The sequence below is a fragment of the Myxocyprinus asiaticus genome, chromosome 24, assembly GCF_019703515.2.
Source record: "Myxocyprinus asiaticus isolate MX2 ecotype Aquarium Trade chromosome 24, UBuf_Myxa_2, whole genome shotgun sequence".
NCBI classification, from domain to species: Eukaryota; Metazoa; Chordata; class Actinopteri; order Cypriniformes; family Catostomidae; genus Myxocyprinus; species Myxocyprinus asiaticus.
Genome location: NC_059367.1, coordinates 15,227,369 through 15,249,048, shown reverse-complemented (window position 1 = coordinate 15,249,048; position 21,680 = coordinate 15,227,369). Strand labels below are relative to the sequence as shown.

Sequence of the window (21,680 nt, the reverse complement as noted above, 5' to 3'; positions counted from 1 at the left end):
GAATAAGGCCCGGGTGACCTATATACTGTAGCAAGGGCACATTAAGCATTATTTTACAGTCACATTAAGCATTATTAGTTCAAAAGACCTAAACTTATATCCTGTCCTCTGAGTAACACCAAAAACTTCACTGTAAATTGTAGCAACACCTCCTCCTCGACCCTTCAGATGAGGCTTATGTTTATAACAATAACCTGGGGGAGTAGATTTATTTAAACTAATATAATCATCCTGTTTAAGCCAGGTTTTGGTCAGACAGAGCACATCCAATCTATGATGTGTAATAATTTCATTTACAATTAGTGTTTTGGTAGAAAGAGATCTAATGTTTAGTAGCCCTACCTTCATATGATGTTTCTTTAATTTAATTTAATTTTTTCAAGTTTGACCTTAATAAAAATTTTTCTAAATGATTTAGTGAGAGTTTTGAGAGAGTCTCTATGTGATATCTAGGTGATATAGTCTCTATGTGTTGTAGTTTATGTGACCTGTGTGACGTCTCAAGGCAGCTAGCAGACGTTCGGATTAACCAGTTTGTCTGCTTCCTGACCAGGGCCCCAGCTAGTCAAATACTATCATTATTAAGACTATGAGCCAAATTACTAGAGAGGAGAGCGGCACCTTACCTGGAGGGATGGAGTCCGTCTCTCTTTAGCAGGTCAGGTCTACCCCAAAAACTCTTCCAATTGTCTGTAAATCCTATGCTATTCTCTGGACACCACTCAGACATCCAGCCATTCAGTGACACTAATCTACTATAAACCTCGTCACCACGACGAGCAGAGAGGAGGCCAGAGCATATTACAGTGTCTGACATAGTTTTTGCAAGTTCACACACCTCTTTAACATTATCTCTAGTGATCTCCAACTGGTGAAACCAAACATCATTAGTGCTGACATGAATAACAATTTTAGAAAATCTACGTTTAGCATTAACCAGCACTTTAAAATTTGATCTGATGTCAGACACTCGAGCCCTGGATATGCATTTAACAATAATGGCTGGAGTCTTTATTTCCATGTTCTTTACCATAGAATCACCAATTATTAGGGCTCTTTCAACATGATTCTCAGTGTGTGCATCACTGAGTGGGGAGAATCGATTGGAAACCCTAACAGGAACGGGAGAGTAGTGTCGCTTTGCTGAGCGAGTATGCCGCCGAGATGTCACCCAAACACCCTGCTGTGGGTGCTCTAGAGCTGGAACCAAAGTGTGTATGTTGCTCGTTGTACTACCCGCATCTGAAACAGTGTCTACCGGCTTCTCTTTCTCACTGACCTCCACTAGCATTCAGATGTGTGTCAACTCATTAACCTTCTCCGTCAGCCTGACTAATTCCTTACATTTATCACATGTAAATCCCGCACTGCTGACAGAAGGAGCTATAGTAAACGTGACATGCAGTGTAGGAAGAAATAGCATGAGTGGATGCCATGACTTACCGCAATTGTTTGTTGTTGTTGTTGTTGGTCGTTCCTGAGCGGTGAGAGTTTGAGATCGATGTGAATCCCTCACGCAATTGTTTGTTTGTGCAATAATCCGTGTAACACAGAGGAGAAAAACGGGGGCGCGCTGTAAAATGCACGCAGTTTAATCATGATAAAAATTGAAAGCAGATGCACGTGGAAAATGCACGCAGTTGAATCGCGATAAGAGAATAATGCAGGGGGGGGGAACCAGATGCACGCTGAAAAATGGCAGATGTTAAGGATTAAAAGCTGAAAACAGATAGATAAGTGATGCTAAAAAAGCTAGCAGGCTACAAACAAAGGATGCAAATTTTCTGTAAGCATGAATTACCTGGATGACCTACTACATTACTTAAAATGTGCAGTATACAGCTCTAGCTCGACAAGACTATTTCCAGTGATTTGCAGTGTGCCGAATTAACCAGATGTAATGGACATTAGTCTATTAGGGTAGACATCATATTTAACTTCATGCAATTGAAAACGAGGCTGTGAGGGATACAGTCGGTTGCATGGGTTGAAATGTTGTATATATTGGTGTTACAAACGTTCAGTTGACAACATTGAAAATATGTCTTTTAAAAAAAAGTGACGCAAAAATAATTATGTGAACTAGGACTTTAGGACCTATTAAATGGAATGTACATCTCTCCCTCACAGCCTCGTTTTAGGTCGAATTAAAGGGGTTTGTTCACCCAAAAATGAAAATTATGTAATATATTCATCCTCATGTTGTTCCAAACCTTTTTTGACTTTGGTCATGTCCAGACTAATTCATTTTTGTTTGAAAATGCATTGATTTTGCTATGTTTACACCTCTCATCCACTCTGGAACAGCATTTTCCAAGCAAAATAACCATATGTATTTCCCAGATGATACTGGATGTTACTCTCTGAATTAAGCGAACACCATAATGAGGTCATGTGACAGTGTGTCATACCTCTGTTTAAAACATTTATCGTAGCAAAATGCATCTTTTTTTATATATATATATAATTTGTACAAAAATAAAATAAAATAGGCAGTATTCATAATATGCTATGCAGTATTCAGTAAGCAGTATGATAGTATTCCATTCCTTGGTTTCTCCATCATCTTCCTCATCTTGAGAGATTTTTAGGATATGGCCATCTATCCCATTTCTTCTTATTTTCTGTTTATTTCATTCTGTGTGCAGGCGTGTGTGTTTGTTTGACTTATAGGGTCATGTGGCAAATCTGGTAATCTGTGAGTCAACTTGAGTGCACAGCAACAGATTGATGAGTATTATATTCACCAGATAGAATGGAAAGCGAATGGAGCAGTGACCTGGTTACTGTGGATTATTGCTAACTACCCCTTCTCTTCTTTCTGTCTGTCTCTCTCTTTCTCTCTTTCCCCATCTTTTTCTCTCTTCCTGCTGCCAGCCCGATGCCCTTCTTTCCACTGCCCTTCCCGGTTGTCAGTCAAACAGCTCTATCAATAGAAACAGAGGGAGACAGTTTTCGCCCTTTTCTTTCTCGAACTCGCAGCTCTCACACTGGCTTGATTAGTGCCAACAGACTGTTTACTAGTCAAACTGTGTCAGTTTTCAGGCAGCAAAAATGTGTGTGTTTGTGTGTGTCCTCATCTGTGACTCAGTGCTTAAGTCAACCCACACACACAATCTCCCGCACACACAATGACAGGAAAGGCATAGCTGCCCTAAAATAAACAATAGGGGCAGCAGGCGGAGAATATGCTCTCTGATTACATGTGATCTGAAGTGAGCTGTTGAGATTGGTGTGTGTGTGTGTGTGTGTGTGTATTTTCTGCCAGTCTAAAGGGGTGTTCACACATGCAGTGATCTCTACAGCGACAAATTAAACGGAAGTCATTGATATTCAATGAGAGCAACATGAGTAGTGGTGACTGTTGGCAAAGCGATGTGGGTGTATCCAGCAATACAACAAAGTTAAGAAAAGTCTAAAGGTAAAGTGTATAATTTCTGTGGCACTAGCATCACTAAACGGAATGATTGTTTTTAAACAGGTTTACCAAACACTCTCAGCATCTTCCATTGGATGGAAAGCAGATGGTCCCACCCCAAACTCATGCCATCGCCTATGTCAGGCTGGTCAAAATTCTCAAACATCAGTGTTTTAATTGCGTTAGTGTTTACACTTTTTTTATTTTTAAAGAATGGCTTACTTATAGTTGTCTCTGCATATTAAAGGTATATTCCGGGTTCAGTACAAGTTAAACTCAATCTATAGTATTTGTGGCATAATGTTGATTACCACAAAAATAAATTTCCACTTGACCCTCCTTTATTTTTTTAAAACTGAAGTGTGCAACTTTTTCTGTGTTTGAAATACTTTCTCTTATCCCTCCTTAATATGCTGAGACAACTGTAAGTTAGCCTCAAAAACTGTAAACACTGTGTCTTTCAATGTATGTTTTGAACGACCCATCCATACTGACACAATAGCATTAACTCAACCAATGGCATGAGTTGGGGGTGGGACTATCTGTTTGTTTGATCAACAAAAGATGGGGTGTATTTAAAAAGCTGTTTGAAAACAAACTTATTTTCACAGTTCCGTTTGGTGGCTCTAGTGGCCCAGAAAGTATGCACTTTAATACTTTAAAAAAGCACAAATTAAGGTTACAGTGAGGTACTTACAATGGAAGTGATTGGGGCCAATTTGTGAAAATGTGAAGCTTATAATTTTATAAAAGCAATTACATTAATTAATCTGTTAAAACTTGTGTATTATTTGAGCTGTAAAGTTGTTTGAATTGTTGTTTTCGTGGGATTACAGGGTTTACGGTGTTACGTCGTAATGGCAACGAAGTTATATAGTTGGATATAACATTACTCGGGAAAAGGTTAGTAATCGATATCACACTAAAATCATGTTAATATGCATATTGTTTACGTCTTGTCTTGATACAGTGAGTATTTAAACGTTTATGGGTTGGCCCCATTTGCTTGCATTTTAAGTGATTTTTGCTTTTTTTAAAGAAAGGGAGGGATGAGTCGAAATACATTTTTGTGGTAATCAACATTATGTCAAAATGCAGTTGATGGAGCTATACTTGTATTGAACCCGGAATATTCCTTTAAGCAAGGATAAGCTTGGATATTTTAACATCCAAAAGAATTGTATACATTACCTTTTAACTTTATATAAATGATTAATTTATTTGCAATTCATGTTTTGTAAATCATCTTGTTTATTTATCATGATGCATTATGCACGATCACTTTCTCCTCAAGAATGTGAATTTTTAGTGGTAAGAAAACATATGCCGTGTCAAATTAGAAGGACAACTTAATTTTAGCGACAACTTTGCTATGGCCAGTTGTGCAGCCCAGCAATAACATTAGGGCATCCAACAGTACGAACGGCCAATATCACCAACAATACAGTCACTCTGTGACCTCCAGTGATTAAAATTACTGTACAGTATGTGTGAACAGGGCATGAGAGGGTGTGTGTGTACATAAGGCTTTTAGTAGGAGGCTCTGGTGGATACATTCACCTGCCAGTGTTCACTAAGTGACTGTTTAGCTTATGTTTTTAACAGCAATGGCATACAGTAGTAGGGTAACAGATCATCTCTGTGACAATGTGTCATCTGAGTTTTAGAGCTATGACTTCAGATGTTACTGTTTTAACTAATCTTTTACCAGAGGCGTGGTATTGGTCACGTTTCTCAAAGGCAGAGAAAAACGTGTCGAGATGTTTTTATTATTATTATGGGATCAGCTTTGGTTTCGCAACTCTTCTCTTTTACACCACAACGCTAACAACTAATCTTCCACCTACTGTCAAAGAGAGAGCGAGAGAGATTGACAAACTCCCCGCCCTCGCAGTGGACTCGCTGTGTTAACAGACACCCACTTACAGAATAGCTCCAGGGCAGATCTTCTCTACACTGATTCTAAAAGTACAGCAGCCCACTCATGTTCCACAGACATGCCACTCACAGCATTGAACACATCAGTCCGATTTCCATTTTAGACAAATTAGCAGCCAAACAGCTAAATTACCTGGTCTACAAAAAACGTCTTGTCATGAGTGGCGATAAAGATAAGAATATGTATTCAAGCTGTGGCTGATATATGGCTAAATATAGCTTAAAAAATATTTTTCAGCTTTTTGAAAAATGCTGTCAGTAAATTTCACAGGACCCTAAAGATTTTTTATTTTGAGTCAGGGGTTAAGGGTATGGTTATTCAATGTTCTAAATGTTCCTGTTAGCTTTTCGTGTGTAAAACAACTGCTCCGAACGATTCAGACTGTGTGGGAAGCGTCCAAATGATTCAGAGTGAATTGCGAACTAATTCAGACCATTTTGACAACCTGTTTTAGCAATTCATTGAAAAGAACTGACCCAAAAGATTGATTCGTTTGCAAATCTGGCATCGCTAGTTCTATCAGAAAATACTCTGGATGATTGGAATAAATACGAAAGTAGAGATATTTAGATAATTTGGCGTAAGCCCCATACTACAGTTCAGCATTCAGATACTTGCACAAACCGTCAAATCCTGCCGAAAGGTGATGACGGCAGGGGAAAGGAGCTTATGCTGCGTTCCTTTCAACTTTTCCTACAAGGAAAAGTACCATGAAATGCCATTTGAAATCAGAATTCCAACTGGAAAACTGGGAAACAGTCAAACACCTGCTAAGCTTATGGGAGTGTTGCAGTTTTGTTTCCTTACATGTCATCTTCCAAGCATCTGGCAATGGAATGCCTTTATGGTCGGAGATCGGAGATATCAAGTAGGAATATCCCACATCCGAGTTGAATGGAACACAGCATTACCCCTACAACAGGATGGGACCTAAACCAGTGATGATGGGGTGGAGGGGGGTGAAAACAACGAGGCTTTATGAGTGATGAAAAGCAGCTGTGTGACCTTATAAAGCAGAGGCTGGATTGTGATTGGATGAGATAGCTGATTGAATGAAAGTGTAAAGATCCTGAATCTTCCTGCTAGAAATACCACTTTGCCACAATCCATTTCTGATTCTAAACAGGGGAAAGAAAATAATTTAAGATTTTATCCAGTCAACAATTTGTGTTTATGAAATAACGACTTATTGACAATATAAGTCAATATAGACAATAACCAACATTTACTTAAGAACTCGTGATTTAGTTCCACTCAAAAAATGTCCAAACATAAAGCATTCAGGGCTAGACTAAAATCAGTCGGGGTTCGAGCCACAGTTTTTGACACAAACAAAACATTTAATCAGTGTTTTAAAACCATTCATTGAAACAGAGCATTCAAAAGAAAAAATTAATTGAATTTCCCAAATCTACTGACATTTTGCTACTTTTTAGACATAGGATAATTGGGTTTAAATCAAGAGACACTATTAAAGGAATATTCCGGCCAGTTCAATACAGTTAAGCTCAATCGACAGCATTTATGACAATGTTGATTACCACACACATTTATTTCGATTCTTTCCTCCTTTTAAAAAAAGAAAAAGAAGCAAAAATCAAGGTTACAGTGCAATGGAAGTGAAAGGAGCCAATTTTTTGGAGAGTTTAAAGGCAAAATTGTGCAGCTTATAATTTTAGAAGAATTAATGTTAGTGCTTTTATGTTAAAACGTGTATTATTTGAGCTGTAAAGTTGTTTATATCGCAGTTTTTACAGGCATTTTAGGGTGTTCTGTGATAAGTCGTTATGGCAACAAAGTTGTAAAATTAGATCTAACTTTACATAAAAAATGTTGTGATTTTATCACTAAAATCGTGCTAACACGCATATTTTTTATGTCTTGTGGCTATACGACTTTGTGCTCTCATAATCATGAGTAATGACACAAGGAGTGGGCGCAAACCTGGTATTAATAACTGGTCGCAAAGTCAGGGTCTTTAGGAAATTAAATGGACAAATAAAAAGCACATTAAATTCATCTAAATATTTGCAATGTTTATTTTAATTAAAACAATAATGTATAATTCATGTATTGTAAATATGTAATACATAATCCAGCCCTTGAGCCGGAGTGCACATAAAAACTTTGCTTTCTGTTGAAATAGAAATCATCCTCCTCTCTGTCAGCTCATAAAGGTCACTATCATGCTGTTATCATTAATTAGCTAATTGAAAAATCTCTCCATTAGAGCACCTCTCATCTTCCCGACAGAATTAGCTCGTCTGGAGCATACCAAACTGACAAAATATCACCCTCTCCAGGGCAAGCAAATCCAAGATCTGCCATTTTCTTTGAGAGACATGTTTCTCGAAAGATTCTCTCCCTGAAATTATAGATTAGGAAGGAGATGTACCTCAGATCTCCTTTTTTAGTAATGATATTACCTTACTTGTGTGTGGAGATGTATGCATGTATATGTATGGGTCTCTTTAGGGCCTAGGCCTGTTTTGTAACAAACCGAAGCCAAATTAATTAAAGTTGCATTTAAGTTGTGAGTGATATTTCTCTTGGTTTGTCTTTTCTCTTGGCTATGTGTGTGTTTGTCAGCATGCTGGAGCATGGTCTTTTGTGCAGAGACATGTTTACATTCCTCAAGCTATGAAAGACTGGCTGTGTTGTTCTCTCTCTTTTATGTTTCTCTTTTCCTTTTCTTGCTTTTTTGTGCTTGTGTGGATGGGCTGCAGTGAGTCACATTCACAAGCTGCCCACTCCAGCTGTCATGATGGTAACTGACAGGGACATCACCACAAGAAAGGGAGAGAAAGACCGATAGAGGCAAAGATAAACAGAGATTGATTGGGCTGCGGTCGCTTCACACGCTGATTTTTAGACAGAGAAAAAGACTGTTTTATATATGTGTGGGTGTGTGTATACGTGTGTACAGTATGTGCTATAAGGAAGTGATTGTATGTCCTCTAGTAATCTCTGATGGCTGGGAAAGGGCAAAATCCAAAGCGATTATCTGTTAAAGCCTGGTTGAAGGTGTTTCTGTGTGTATGTATGTGGGGAGGCTAGCATAAATGTTTCGCTATACTTCTGAAGGGCCAAATTTGTGAAACACGACTTTGCTTGCTGGTCCTCACTATTTTAAATTGCTCATAAATCGTCCAAATTATGTTTTAGTCAAATTAAGTTTTAATCTGTAGTAATTATAATTAGCTTTATGATTATAAAACAATTGAAGCCTATGGTATGTCCCCTTTGAAGTGTGTGCGTGTGTGTGTGTGTGTGTGTGTGTGTGTGTGTGTGTGTGGAGGGATATTCATGATTAGCATGTTCTCATTTTGTACAGTTTTTCTCTACTCCATAAGTGCATTCCATCACTTCTGTTAACAGCCTTAGAACAAAACACTCACCCATGCTCTAATCTCTTTTTATCTCCATCACTATAGATGAATATAAGATGAAGGGAGTGGAGGAGGTGAAGTACATGCGTGGAGAAGAGGACAGGGTGAATGCACGCAACCAGGAGAACCTGGTGAGATACTCGCACACCTGAGAAACTGTCTTCCAAAAATGTTTCCTCTGGTATTATGTCCACACACTGCCTGGAGGGAAAAAAACGTCTTTTTTACTCATACATGTGGAAGAAAACTTTGTGTATGTGTGCAGTACACGCGAGTGCAGACATGTTTGGAATGTGGGAGAGGGAAATTCTGACATATTTTTCCCGTCACTGACTCTTGATCTTATTTGTAGACACTCATATTAGCATCACATTTTTATTTTTTACATGTATTTTTTTTTTTTGTACAGAGTCAATCAAACCTCTCAGATGTCTGAATGTGTCTGGACTGATGTTTTGCCCAATGAGGAAGCATTATCAACTAAAAGAGATTAAAAAGACAATTTTTACAGCTTGCATTGGTTTCTTACCTATTTTTATGAGACCATTTCCCACCCTCTCTCTGACTCTTAAAATTAAACAGGCTGTTTTTGCTACTGCACCTTTAACACCTCAATATGTTTAAAAGGATAGTTCATCCAAAAATGAAAATTAATAATTTACTCACCCTCATGCCATCCCAGATATTTGGAAGAATATTTCAGCTCTGTAGGTCCTTTCAATGCACGTGAATGGTGACCAGACCTTTGTAGCTCCAAAAATCACATAAAGGAAACATAAAAGTAATCCATATGATAGATTTGGGTGAGAAACAGAGCAAAATTTAAATCCTTTTTTTACTTTAAATTTCCACTTTCACTTTCAGATGTGAAATTAAAACTAAACAGGCACCACATGGTTTTCAGATGTTAAAGTGAAAGTAAAAGTGGAGATTTACAGTATAAAAAGGTCTTACATTTTGCTCTGTTTCTCACCCACACCTGTTATATTGCTTCTGAAGATATGAATTTAACCACTTAACTGTGGATTACTTTTATGCTGCCTTTATGTGATTTTAAGTGTCTGATCACCATTCACTTGCATTGTATGGTCCTACAGAGCTAAAACATTCTTCTAAATATCTTTGTTTGTGTTCTGCTGAAGAAAACAAGATATACACATCTGGGATGGCATGAGGGTGAGTAAATGATGAGAGAATTTAAATTTTTGGGTGAACTATTCCTTTAAGATGCCTGTTATGATTGGCTAATATTGTCGCATGAGCTGACAATGAAATTTCAGCACCAAAACCCAATCAAACCAAATTGTAAGCAAATTTCATGCTTCATCGCATCATTTAGTGGTCATAATCGATTCATCGTAGGAGTTAATATTTACACCCCTAGTGCTAAAGGATAATACCGGTACAGGGTCCTGGGTGCTGACTGGTCAGCGCAGCATTCCAGCCATGCTAAAATACATGATATAGTAACAGATACAGGGTTTTTGTTAGCTGGTGATTACTGGTTTTTGACCATTAAAATGTCCTAATGTCTGACAGATTCAAACATTGTCGGACACAATGTCAGATGAAAATATTAACACAATGCATCAGCAAACTCTGTAGTTGATGCCACATGTGTACAGTGTGATGCCATGCCAATGATAACAGCACTTCTCTGCCACAGAGGTTTAAACCTTTCCGACAGCTTGCAAAGTCCTAATCCGCTACTACAACGCGTTGTATCTTGCACACTGGCAGCCTGAGTGATTCCCTTTTCGCATACCCACAGTGAGAAGCTTCTCACTTCAGAATAGCATTAAAACAGCCTTGCGTTGCTGTCTTCTGGAGAGAAGGACACTAGGCTTATGTGAATCTCAATTTGCAGAGAAACACTGGACACATTTGTCTTCACCAAAACAGTTTTGTGCATCTTATCACGTGGCTTGTTGAGCGCGTTACCGCGGAGACCTAGCGCATGTGGAGGCTTCACGCTATTCTCCGCTGCATCCACGCACATCTCACCATGTGCCCCAGCGAGAGCGAGAACCACATTATGGCGACCACGAGGAGGTTAACCCAACATGACTCTACCCACCCTAGCAACCGTGCCAATTGGTCACTCAGCACGCCCTGGATTCGAACTTGCGACACCAGGTGTGGTAGTCAGCGTCTTTACTTGCAAATTGATGTTTAGTTGTTTTGTTTTCCCCCATTGTTGAATTGTTTTTAATTAGACGCTAATTCCATGATAGACGTTTTTTTTTATTTTTATGAAAAAGCAGCTATAATGAACAAACTTTTATCGTTCATTTGACTTGACTGTGTCATTATTAGTCTATATCGCATTATTATGCAGTCCATAGGGTTTACAGCACAAAATAAACAGAAATGAGATGAGATTTTTTCTATTTGTCCAGCAAACTTTATAATTACCGGACACGTTGGCTGGCATCAATTTTTTTTTTCAGTGGAAACTCTGCTGCACAGTACCCATAGCAGATCGTTATATTGTGGCATAACATGCTATGTTATGTCAGGGACAATATCTTTTAGCAAAAAGAGGGCATATTTGCTTAAAATGAAATTAATGAAGATTGGTGTCCTTCATATTTTCTTATATAGTCACCAATTAATAAAACCAATAAGGCAATTTAGGCCATTCTAAATTGTGAATATAATCATGGCTGAAAGGGAAATTCGGCTCTGCGTCATGCCTAACAACACCCTTTAGTCGTGACTATATTAACATTATTACAAGGCTCTCTGGAATACTCGTTTCTGATTGGTCAATCGTGCCATCCAATGGTCTGTTATTTCTGAATTATTGCAGCACATCCAGGGATAAAGTGATATTAGACCAGTCATTGAGGTATTGAGTCATCTTTCCTATTTCTCGTATCACTCTGTAATCTCCACAAGTAAGCTAATAAAATAACTTCAAAACAATATTTCATGTCCATTTATTTATTTAGCAATTAGTCTTGTAATATGTGGGATCACAAGTAGTCCGAGTCATTTTCACAATATAAACACCAACAGGTTCATCAGAAGCAGAGGTGAAATTCAGGGTTTCTGGAGATCGCAGTCTCTTTCTTCTGAGATAGTAACATAATTTCAATACAAATAAATATATCAGGTCTATTTATTTATTTATTTGGTAGGTAGCCATGTAATAAGTGGGATAATGTACAGTCAGCCAGTATAAGCCCCTTCAGTGTGATACAAGACCCCTCTGCTCAGCGTCAAGATTTATTTTGTGATAATGACTGGCTGACTGTACATTATCCCGCATTATATTACATAGCACAGCCTTCACTACCTTATTTTTTAAATAATACATCAAACTCTTATTTCAAAAGAGCAAGAAAACCCCTATTTTCCATGATATGTCCCCTTTAAACTGCCAAGCCTAATGAAGTTACAGACAGAGCAGGTGTTCAAATACCCGTGTTCTTATAGAGGGGGTTAGAGGAGAATAGAGAGGCAGTGAAAGAGGGCAGCCCTCTTTCTCTCTTCTTCTCACAGTCTCTCTCAGCAGGGCAGCGTTCTCATTAGCAGTGGCCAGAGAAGGTCACTCCCAGGGCCTCTGTATTACACTGTGCTCCAGGCAGAGAAGTTGGTTTTGGACTAGGTCCAGGAGCCGGAGGAGCCCATGCACTGGAGGGCCACCATGGAAGGGGGGCGGAGGATGAATTGGCTTTGTTTTGAACGGTAGTAAGTGAAAATGTGTTCTTTCCGGGTGTGTTTCAGGAGAAAAGCTCAACACAGTACAGGACCAAACAGCACAAAGAGGTGCCTGGGCCCAGCGCCAACAAGACGAAGTGAGCGGGTTTATAAATGTGTCTTTCTGTTTATGTTGTGCATGCATTTCTGTTTGTTTTGCGTGCGTGCGTGCATGTGTACGTCTGCGTGTGTGTGTGTGGATGAGGGCATTTCAGTTCTTGTTCTGTTGAAAATGTGCCAAACGTCTGTAAATTGTGTTTGGTTTGTTTTGCTTTGTGGCTTGCCTTATCACCTCTGGGATCTTTTGCATCTTCTCACAGATCATTTGCATTTCCTACTTGAATGTAATGTGCCATATGTTTCACTACTTATTGTATGTAAACATGATGTGTTTACTGTCTTCAGATATTATTTTCAGTTTCAGTGTTCTTAATGGGCATAACTTGTGCTTTGGCAATATTATACTAGAAACAATAACAGAAAAAGTAATAATAACAATGAATAAAAAGAAAATAATAAAATTTAAAAAAAGGGTAACATTTAAATAATTTGCCAAGTCATTAAAGGAATAGTTCACTCAGTCATCATTTGTTCACCCTTGTGTTTCAAACCTATTTGATTTTCTTACTCAAACCAATCCCAGACATGTCCATTGAGCAATGAAATGGCAATGGTGAATCAGACGCTTAAATTAGTCTATGAAATGACTACCGATCGTGATGCGCATGTTGTGAACAGTCTCTTCACCTCTGTTCGTGGTGGCACATGAAAAAGAATGCTAAAAAACCTCACCTAACACTCGAAAAGGAACTTTAGAACAAAAGCCAAAAGTATAGTTAGTAATTTGGAATTATTTTGGATTTGTTTTTTGTTTTTTTACTCTCATGCCAACCCAGATGTGTATAACTTACTTTCTTCTGCTGAACACAAACAAAGTTTTTTAGAAGAATATCTCAGCTCTGTAGGTCCATTCAATGCAAGTAAATGGTGGCCAAACTTTGAAGGTCCATAAAAGTAATCCATGAGACTGCAGTGGTTAAATCCAGAAGCTAAATGATAGGTGTGGGTGAGAAACAGGTCAATAATTAAGTCATTTTTGTACTATAATCTCCACTTTTACTTCCACATTCTTCTTTTGTTTTTGGCAATTCACATTCTTCGTGCATATCGCCACCTACTGGGCAGGGAGGAAAATGTATATTGATAAAGGACTTAAATATTGAACTGTTTCTCACCCACACTTATCATGTCGCTTGGATCTAACCACTGGAGTCGTATAAATTAATTGTATGCTGCCTTTGTATGCTTTTTGGACCTTTTAAAGTTCTGGCCACCATTCACTTTATGATTTTATTTATGACACGCATTATATGAACCTACAGAGCTGAGATATTCTTCTAAAAAACTTCAGCAAAACAAAGAAAGTCATACACATCTGGGAAACTATATCTTTAATGTAACTTAAATTAATCAACATTAATAATCGTGATTACAACATCAAGGTCAATAATTGACAATTATACATATTTTTTATAATCGTTCAAGCCCTATGTCTGAAATAACACAATGGCTTTGTAATAGACCAACATTTTAATTATTTGCAGAATGTCATTTGCTTGATGTCCTTAGCTCTCAAATCTCATTTGTACTTAATTTATGTTAAATTCAAACATGATACATGAAGACACATCAAGTCATGTTTGACATCAATGAAATCAGTCGTCATTAGTTCTCGTGTGCAATCGTGATGCATTTGAATGGCTTGATTTGAACGTAAGTGCAAATGAGATTTAAGAACTACAGTGGAGGGGAAGATTTCAGTCTTTTCGTCACACACAGCTATTGTACAGTTTCATAAGACTTTGAATAAAGCCCATAAGACATATGAAACTATTTCTATTCTTTTTTCTGTCAAGAAAATAATACAGGTGAGTAAATGATGACAGAATTTTGATTTTCTGGTGAACTGTTCCTTTAAAAAACATTTTATGTAAGGCTTACCTGAGCAGAAGTAAATTTTAATAGGAATATATATGAAAGTATATTGTTTCATGGCATTAAGTTTCAAGACATTTGAATATAGGTTACTTCTGTTAAGCATTAATATTTTAATAACTTTAATGAAATACATTTTCACAGGGCATTTATTAACATAAAAATGTTAAAAGAATTGGTTAAAAGAATAAAAGCAATGTGGTGATCAAAACGTCTAGATATATACATTTATTTTGCTTTGTGCTAATGTTTGCTTATGTGAATTTGGGTTTGTTCTTTTTGAGCGAACAGTTAATTATTATTTTATGTGTGTGTCGATAAAGTAATGCTCAGTTAATTGTGTGTGTATGTGTGTGTGTGTGTGAGTGCATGTGTGTGCAGAGGCAAAGGTTTATGATCCATGCTGTAATGTCTCTATAAAAATTATTGTGTGTGTGTGTGTGTGTGTGTGTGTGTTCTTTATGCTTGTTGTAATGGAAAATTGGAGTGTATTTGTTTCTTCCCTTCTCCTGCCCCCACTAACTTCCTCTTTTTCTCCCTCTCTCTATCTCTTAGCATACATACGTCAGAGAGTCAGCAGGAGTTCTTCAGAATGCTGGATGAAAAGATTGAGAAGGTGAGGGAGGGAGAAAAAGGACGAGGCACATTAAGTAAAGGAGGCAGCAGATGGGTTTTAAATTTTAAAGGGCCAGCGTATACCATGAAACCACCTTTCTGAGAAAAGCTAATTTATCTAGATTGTGACATTTAAAGGATTGTCTTGTCCTTTCACCATCTGCATTGCCTGTCTGGTACTTCCTTTACACCTCTGGAGATAGAACTATATATTTATGGCTTTGCTTTTTTTTTTTTTTTTTGCTTTTTCCCTCACTTCCCTCTTTCTCTCTCCCTCCCATATCTGTATTTGTGTGTCCTTTGAGGTATGGGATCAGTTGGTCCGAAATGGATTAAAATTTTAACTTGTTTCTGTTTTTGAATTGTTTAAAATAGAAAAAATCCCACTCACTGTGGCAGCTTACAAATCTTTATATGATCAGAACATTTAAAAAAAAAAAATTTTCAAGCATTTAGTTGTTATATTTTAAATTAGTTTTGAAAGATTTTCATATAGGTTTGTTTAACCATTTATTCCTGTTTCACTTGTAGTTTTAAAGGGATAGTTCACCCAAAAATGGAAATTCTCTCATTTACTCCCCCTTATTGCTGTCTCAAACTCATATGACTTTATTTCTTCTGCACAACACAAACAAAGATATTTTATACAAGGTATGAGGTGTTTTTGTCTATACAATGCAAGTCAATGGGGCCAAAACCTTCAGGCACCAAAAAGGACATAAAAAGTAGAGCTGTCAAAGTTAACGCATCCGATTAATTAAAAATGTTTTACGCTTTAATTATTCTTAATCACGGTTAATGCATTTACTGTTAATTAAAGCATAAACCAGTATAAACACTGGTTGGTGAAGGGAGGAACCTTTGTGATGTGTCCACCCAGTGTCATTACACCGACACACACACATCACAAAACACACACCCAACAGCCCTGTCAGTGATCATCTGATGGGGAATGGACCTCCTTAATGCTGTTTGTTGTACAAATCAATCCCAGATTGGACTTGTAACAGAAATCAAGTACTTTGCAGCCTCCATAAGGCACAATTCAATTACCACACGAAAATGCAGTATGAGACATTGTTTGCAAATGCTTTTCATGTGGAGTTCAAAGCGGCGCTTAATGGTGGCATTGAAGCCCTGACACGAATATTGAATGCGGCTGCAAGATTGCTGTAGCAAAACGGATAGCCACAGTCTGTGGAGGATGAGAGTTTAGAGATTTAATGAGCATTGCAATGAATACTCAACCTATGGTTGCATAGTTCTTTCAATGAATCATCCTCCCACTTAGACTTTGCGAAACATTTAATTTTACTTGAATTGGTGCTATTTTAGTGCATTTCTATCTTTATACTGTGGAAGTCTTTGTTTGAAAAATGTTTAAAAAAGCATTATTGTTATATTTTGTTTTGTTTTCTTTCCAAAGAAGGAAATAAGTGCATTTTGACAGGAAATTTTGTATACAATATATAGAATAAAATGTTCAGCACTTTCAAAATATGCAATTAATCACAATTAACTATGAACAATGCGATTTAATCACGATTACAAATTTTAATCAACTGACAGCACTAATAAAAAGTAATCCATATGACTTGAATGGTTTAATCCATGATTTATGAAGCAATTCAGTTGTTTTTTTGGTGAGAAATGGACCAAAATGTAACTCCTTTTTCACTATAAATCTTGACATCTGCAATCTCCATGGTACATTCATGAAAAAAGCTGTTTGGTCTGTTTCTCACCCAAAACAGATCATTTTGTATGTTTTGAACCACATTGACTTGCTTCTTCACTTTATCTTTCTTTCATTATTCCCTAGGGGCGGGACTACTCCTCGGATGAAGAGGATGATGTGACATAGCAAAGAGGTCTCGATTAATGACAAAGATGGAAAGAGAGAGAGAGTGGACTCAAATCAGTGTTTTCTATGTCTGTAACACTCTATCAGTTGAGAGACAGAGTATGTGTGTGAGAGTGTGTATGAGTGTGTGTTTGTGAGAGTGAAGGCAAGCAGGACTATTTCACATCAGCTGTTGCACCCTTGACACCTCTCCTCTCTTGGGGTTGCCCTGCTTGGAGATCTAGATGGTTGGGTGAAGAAGTAAAAATTTGATTGACATTTTATCGACACAGACTCACTCTGACATGATATTGGGACCTCGTCCTCTCCTGTCATCTCCTTCTCTGATCCTACAGCCAGCTTTGAGCCCCTTCCTCCTCAGCTGTGACAGAGGGCCTCAACTAGCCATCTGAGAGAAAGAGAGAGAGAGAGAGAGAGAGAGAGAGATTATGCCGAGGAGAGCAAGATGAAAGGATATGGAGAGAAGAATGATGCCATGCCCCTCCCAGGCCTTGTTTAAGTGGCAGACCAGTGAAACACTGACATATGGAGGAAAGTGAGGAGAGCTTACCAACACATCCTCTGTGGATGAATGCAAAAGAGTGTTGTGAATGTTCTTGTTGGAAGGGAGAAATGAAAAAGAGCTATTTTATTAAAAGCGATTATATGAACGAATTTTGATATTTTGATAAGAGCAACATGTGGCCCATTTTTTTTTTTTTGCAAAACTGATATGGACTCCTGCCTTTTGAAGGACACCCCCCACCCCCTTTTAAAAATTTTTAATTTTTATTTTTTTGGCTTATTGAATAGATCAGTGCCCTCAAACTAGTGCTGTAAAGGTCAGGGCTGTGCGGTGACCCCATAACACTCTTGTACAAACACACACACAAAGACTTCAAGCTAAAATATATTACCACACCTTCTTTCCACACACACATTCTCACTTTCTATTTGTATACACTGCTAATATGTTTCAAGTTCTCATAAATGGGCGGAAATAAGGGCAGTCTACACACACACACAAATATATCCCTTACAGCCAGTCACATGGGCAGCATTTAACTCACATATCCATATTGACTTTTTATGCTGCTCTGTTAATACAGGTAATGGGACTGTGATGAGTGTAGCAGAGAGCTGGGACTGTCTAACTGTTGTTTGTGTGTAAACCAGGTCTGTGTTGGCTAATCTGTGTCAGAGTCAGGTCTGACTGTGTTAATCTTTGTTGACGGGATGTCTGGTTCTGAGAAGGGTTTGCTAATTGTTAGCCTAAAGGTGTTCGTCGTAGCCCTGTTTGTGTTTAGCTGCAGTTGTCACCTCGGTTTTTATTTTATTTTTATTTTTTTTTATTTTTTTTTTTTTGCCATAATTCCTTCTCTGTTCCTCACTCTTCCTATTTCACTCAGTAGTATTTAAGCGTTCAGGCTAAACTGCGATGCCTCTTACTGGAGACCATCGGGCCAGTATGAGATGGGGTGGAGTCACTCCGGCGACAGCGCTGGCAAGGCATCAGTCATCATGATGGTTACTGGATTGAATCCTTTTTAAATTTTTATTTTCAAGATGTTTTCTTTTTCTATTAAAAAAACAAAACAAAAATAAGACACATGAGCTATTGGTTTCTGTTTCTGAGTGCTTTCTCAATGATTAATTGTTTGGCGTGTGTGTGCGTGCGTGTTGCTGACATCATTAATGCGTTCCAGCGTCATGTTTACTGTTGGTGATCTGACTCATAACGTTAAAAATACTTTAATGGTTTCTGAGGTCGAATTTCAAATGCAGAGATGTGATTACATTTCCACGATGGGTTAAAATATTAAACCCTACAAATATATAACTATATTGTAGAAAAAGCTGTCCAACATATCACGTCTTTGCTAAGATTCTAGATAGAAGAGGCATTTAGAACTGCCATCAATCCAGCAACAAGAGGTGAAAGCGCCTGTATCTTAATTGAGCACACTTGTTGACGTTTGTCTCCATCTGCTGGTTGAAGAACGAAACTACACCAGATATTTCAACAAGCTGGTAACGCCTCAGAGCAATGTACTAAATCCAGGGACTAAAAACGGTTCAAGGAACGAAAACAGAAAACAAACGATTTTTTTCTTTCTCTTTTTTGTTTTTGTTGCGGAACGTAAATGAAAATAGGAGCAAAGTCCCTTTCAATTGTTCCAGAGTGAAAACGTTATTTTTAAATGCTTATAACCAGTCATTTGTTTTCATGTAACCAAAAAGGGTTTATCACAGTACATTTTTGGAATTACACCACTCTCTGTTGCTCAAAAAATGGGGCTTCACTCTTTTTAGTAGAACATGATAAGCATGTGCTTTGATACTGAAGGAAACAGCTGAATCACACATTTCTTTGCCTATTTGCACATTGTGGATGTAGCCTTCCGTGACCTGCCGACGACCTTTTTGGCAACTATGTATAATTACATATACTACATATACATGCATGATTAATTCAGATACAAGGGAAAATATAGAGGTAACAAGTAAATTTCTTAGTTGTTTCCAAGTCTTCACTGAATTGCTGTTAGGTACAAATACAGATTTGATGCCGTGGTTTTGACTGAGAAGCAAATCTGTAATTAAAACAAATAATTAAAAAAAGATAATTCAACAATTATTAAATAAAATAATTAGCATAAGATGACTTTTAGTCCAATCATGCCCACGCAGTTATGAAGGAGAGAGAGATTTAGTCTATTAATTAATTTTAGATGCATATATATATATAAAATATATTTTGGGGATATATTTAATATAAAGAATACATTTATTGAAAAGATGTTATTTTATACAGGATACTGTATACTACGCCTGTTATGATTTCTATACTCATAATTCCCCCAGATGGCAGTAAAAAATAAAAATAATTGCCTATATTTTTGCTTATTTTAGGTGAGGCAAGTCCCTTATTCTGAGCATGTTTTTCCAGATCATGTCACTTGTTTGTCTTGTGAGATCTGGCAACACTGCAACTGGTATATCACCCACCCTTAGCACAGAGTACTGTCATTTTAAAAAGAACGTTATTAACCATTGTTTTATTTCGTTCTAACCGGTTACCAATTGGAAAGGAGGCTATGGAACACCGGAACCGGAACGAAATAATGTTTCTGCTCAGAACGAACCAACATTAAAAACATTTATTTTTTAGTCCCTGACTTAATCCATTAGCATCCAAACATGGGAAATGCCTTTGTCACATTATTTAATTATGTAAATAAAAATTTAAATAGTTACATTTGAGTCATTTCAGATATGGAACATACAGGGTCCAAAAGTCTGAAACCACATACTTCTATTTTGCATTTTCCTAAAATAATACAGGTGGTTTTGATAAAAACTAAATTATCACCATAACAATTTGAGTGAAATTTTTTTTATTGGAAAAATTTAATTTCCTCTTTTACTTTTATGTCATCATGTCTCATTTTCTTTACAAATGAAAAGGCAGATATGAAGAACTCATCCATGTCGTATCAGAAATATATTTTAATTTTCACCATTCGCCACATTATTAGCATAGATTATGCATAAACTGTGGTTATTTTTTTCCAAAGGAGGAAGAGATTTCTTGGCCTTCTTGTCCGGCTCTAACAGTACCTGGAGAAAGGTGCAGAAGAGTACAGACAGGAATACTGGTAAAGTCAATGTTCTTTCCACTCTGAGGTAAAACCCAATAAATTCCTTCTCATGTGAAAGCTGCCTTATTAGAGAACAAAATGTTCTGGAGGTTTGGCTATGTTCTTCTCTCTCACATGGTGTGCTGGTGTGACACTTGCAAACACACATAAACATGGTCGAGTGAGTTTTACCAGACTAAGATAGTGCTGGATTTGTAGTGGTTATGCTCTCTGGAGGACTGCGTTGGGGGTTGCAGAGCTAAGTAGGCTTCATGACGGTTGATGTGAGTTGAAGTGGATGTGAACAATTTAAATGGGATAAATTAGGAAGGTTTTGAGTGTTTGTGTGTGTGAGTGAGAGAGAGAGAGAGGGAGAGAGTTGGGTTCAGCCCTTGTGAGAGCGCTGGCTTGCTTGTCACTCTGCATTGCCAACATGAGCTCACAGCTATTACACCTAACTCAATCCAGCAGCCCTCTCATGCCCTCCCTCTCTTTCTTTCTCTCTCTCTTTCTGTCCTCAGTCATCTGCACATATATCTCTAGCCTCTCTTCCCATCTCTCTCTCCTCCATCAATCATCCACGTCCTACTTGCCTGACACTTCCTTTATTTCAACTAAACAGCCCCAAACCACTGAGTCCATCTCTTGTATAAACAGACATTGTGGTTCTCTAATTATAGCCTGTTAAACACTCACTCATCTTTTTATTTTATTTTACATTCCCAGAACTTCAACTAGCTGCTTGTAACACTCTCGTTCATCACTGCATTCAATTGACTAAACTGTCAACATATCCCGCAGACAGAAACAGGACCACCTTCCCTGCATTATGCATCAACATTACTCTGGTGTATGCATTGTTTTGGAAATAAACACTAGTAACAGAATCCACACTTCTCACATGTTATTTTTCGGCAGAGAAATTTTTTTTTTTTTTCAAAGGTGCAACAACTTTTAGAATAATTAATCTGATGTGAAATTTTGTACCAGACATAGCAGAAGGAAACCAGGTTTGCACCAACCAGAGTAACTGAGCCAAATACCTTACTCATTTGGCTATTCTCCTTCCTCAAAGGGGATCTAATGACAAAAAATGCATCTATTTCCCTTAGTCGATGTCTTATTATTTTTTACA

General features: G+C 37.6%; 1 protein-coding gene across 1 annotated transcript in view; it reads left to right on the top strand.

Moving 5' to 3' along the window:
- Nucleotides 1-21,432, top strand: part of LOC127415249 (uncharacterized protein C1orf21 homolog) — a 54,492-nt gene extending 33,060 nt beyond the window's left edge. Inside the window, exons 3-6 of the mRNA XM_051653919.1 lie at nucleotides 8,792-8,877; nucleotides 12,479-12,549; nucleotides 15,002-15,062; nucleotides 16,884-21,432. Of these exons, the coding sequence (XP_051509879.1) occupies nucleotides 8,792-8,877; nucleotides 12,479-12,549; nucleotides 15,002-15,062; nucleotides 16,884-16,925 (260 nt within the window). The 3' untranslated portion in view covers nucleotides 16,926-21,432. The remainder of the gene's footprint in view (nucleotides 1-8,791; nucleotides 8,878-12,478; nucleotides 12,550-15,001; nucleotides 15,063-16,883) is intronic.
- The last annotated feature ends 248 nt before the right edge of the window (nucleotides 21,433-21,680 follow it).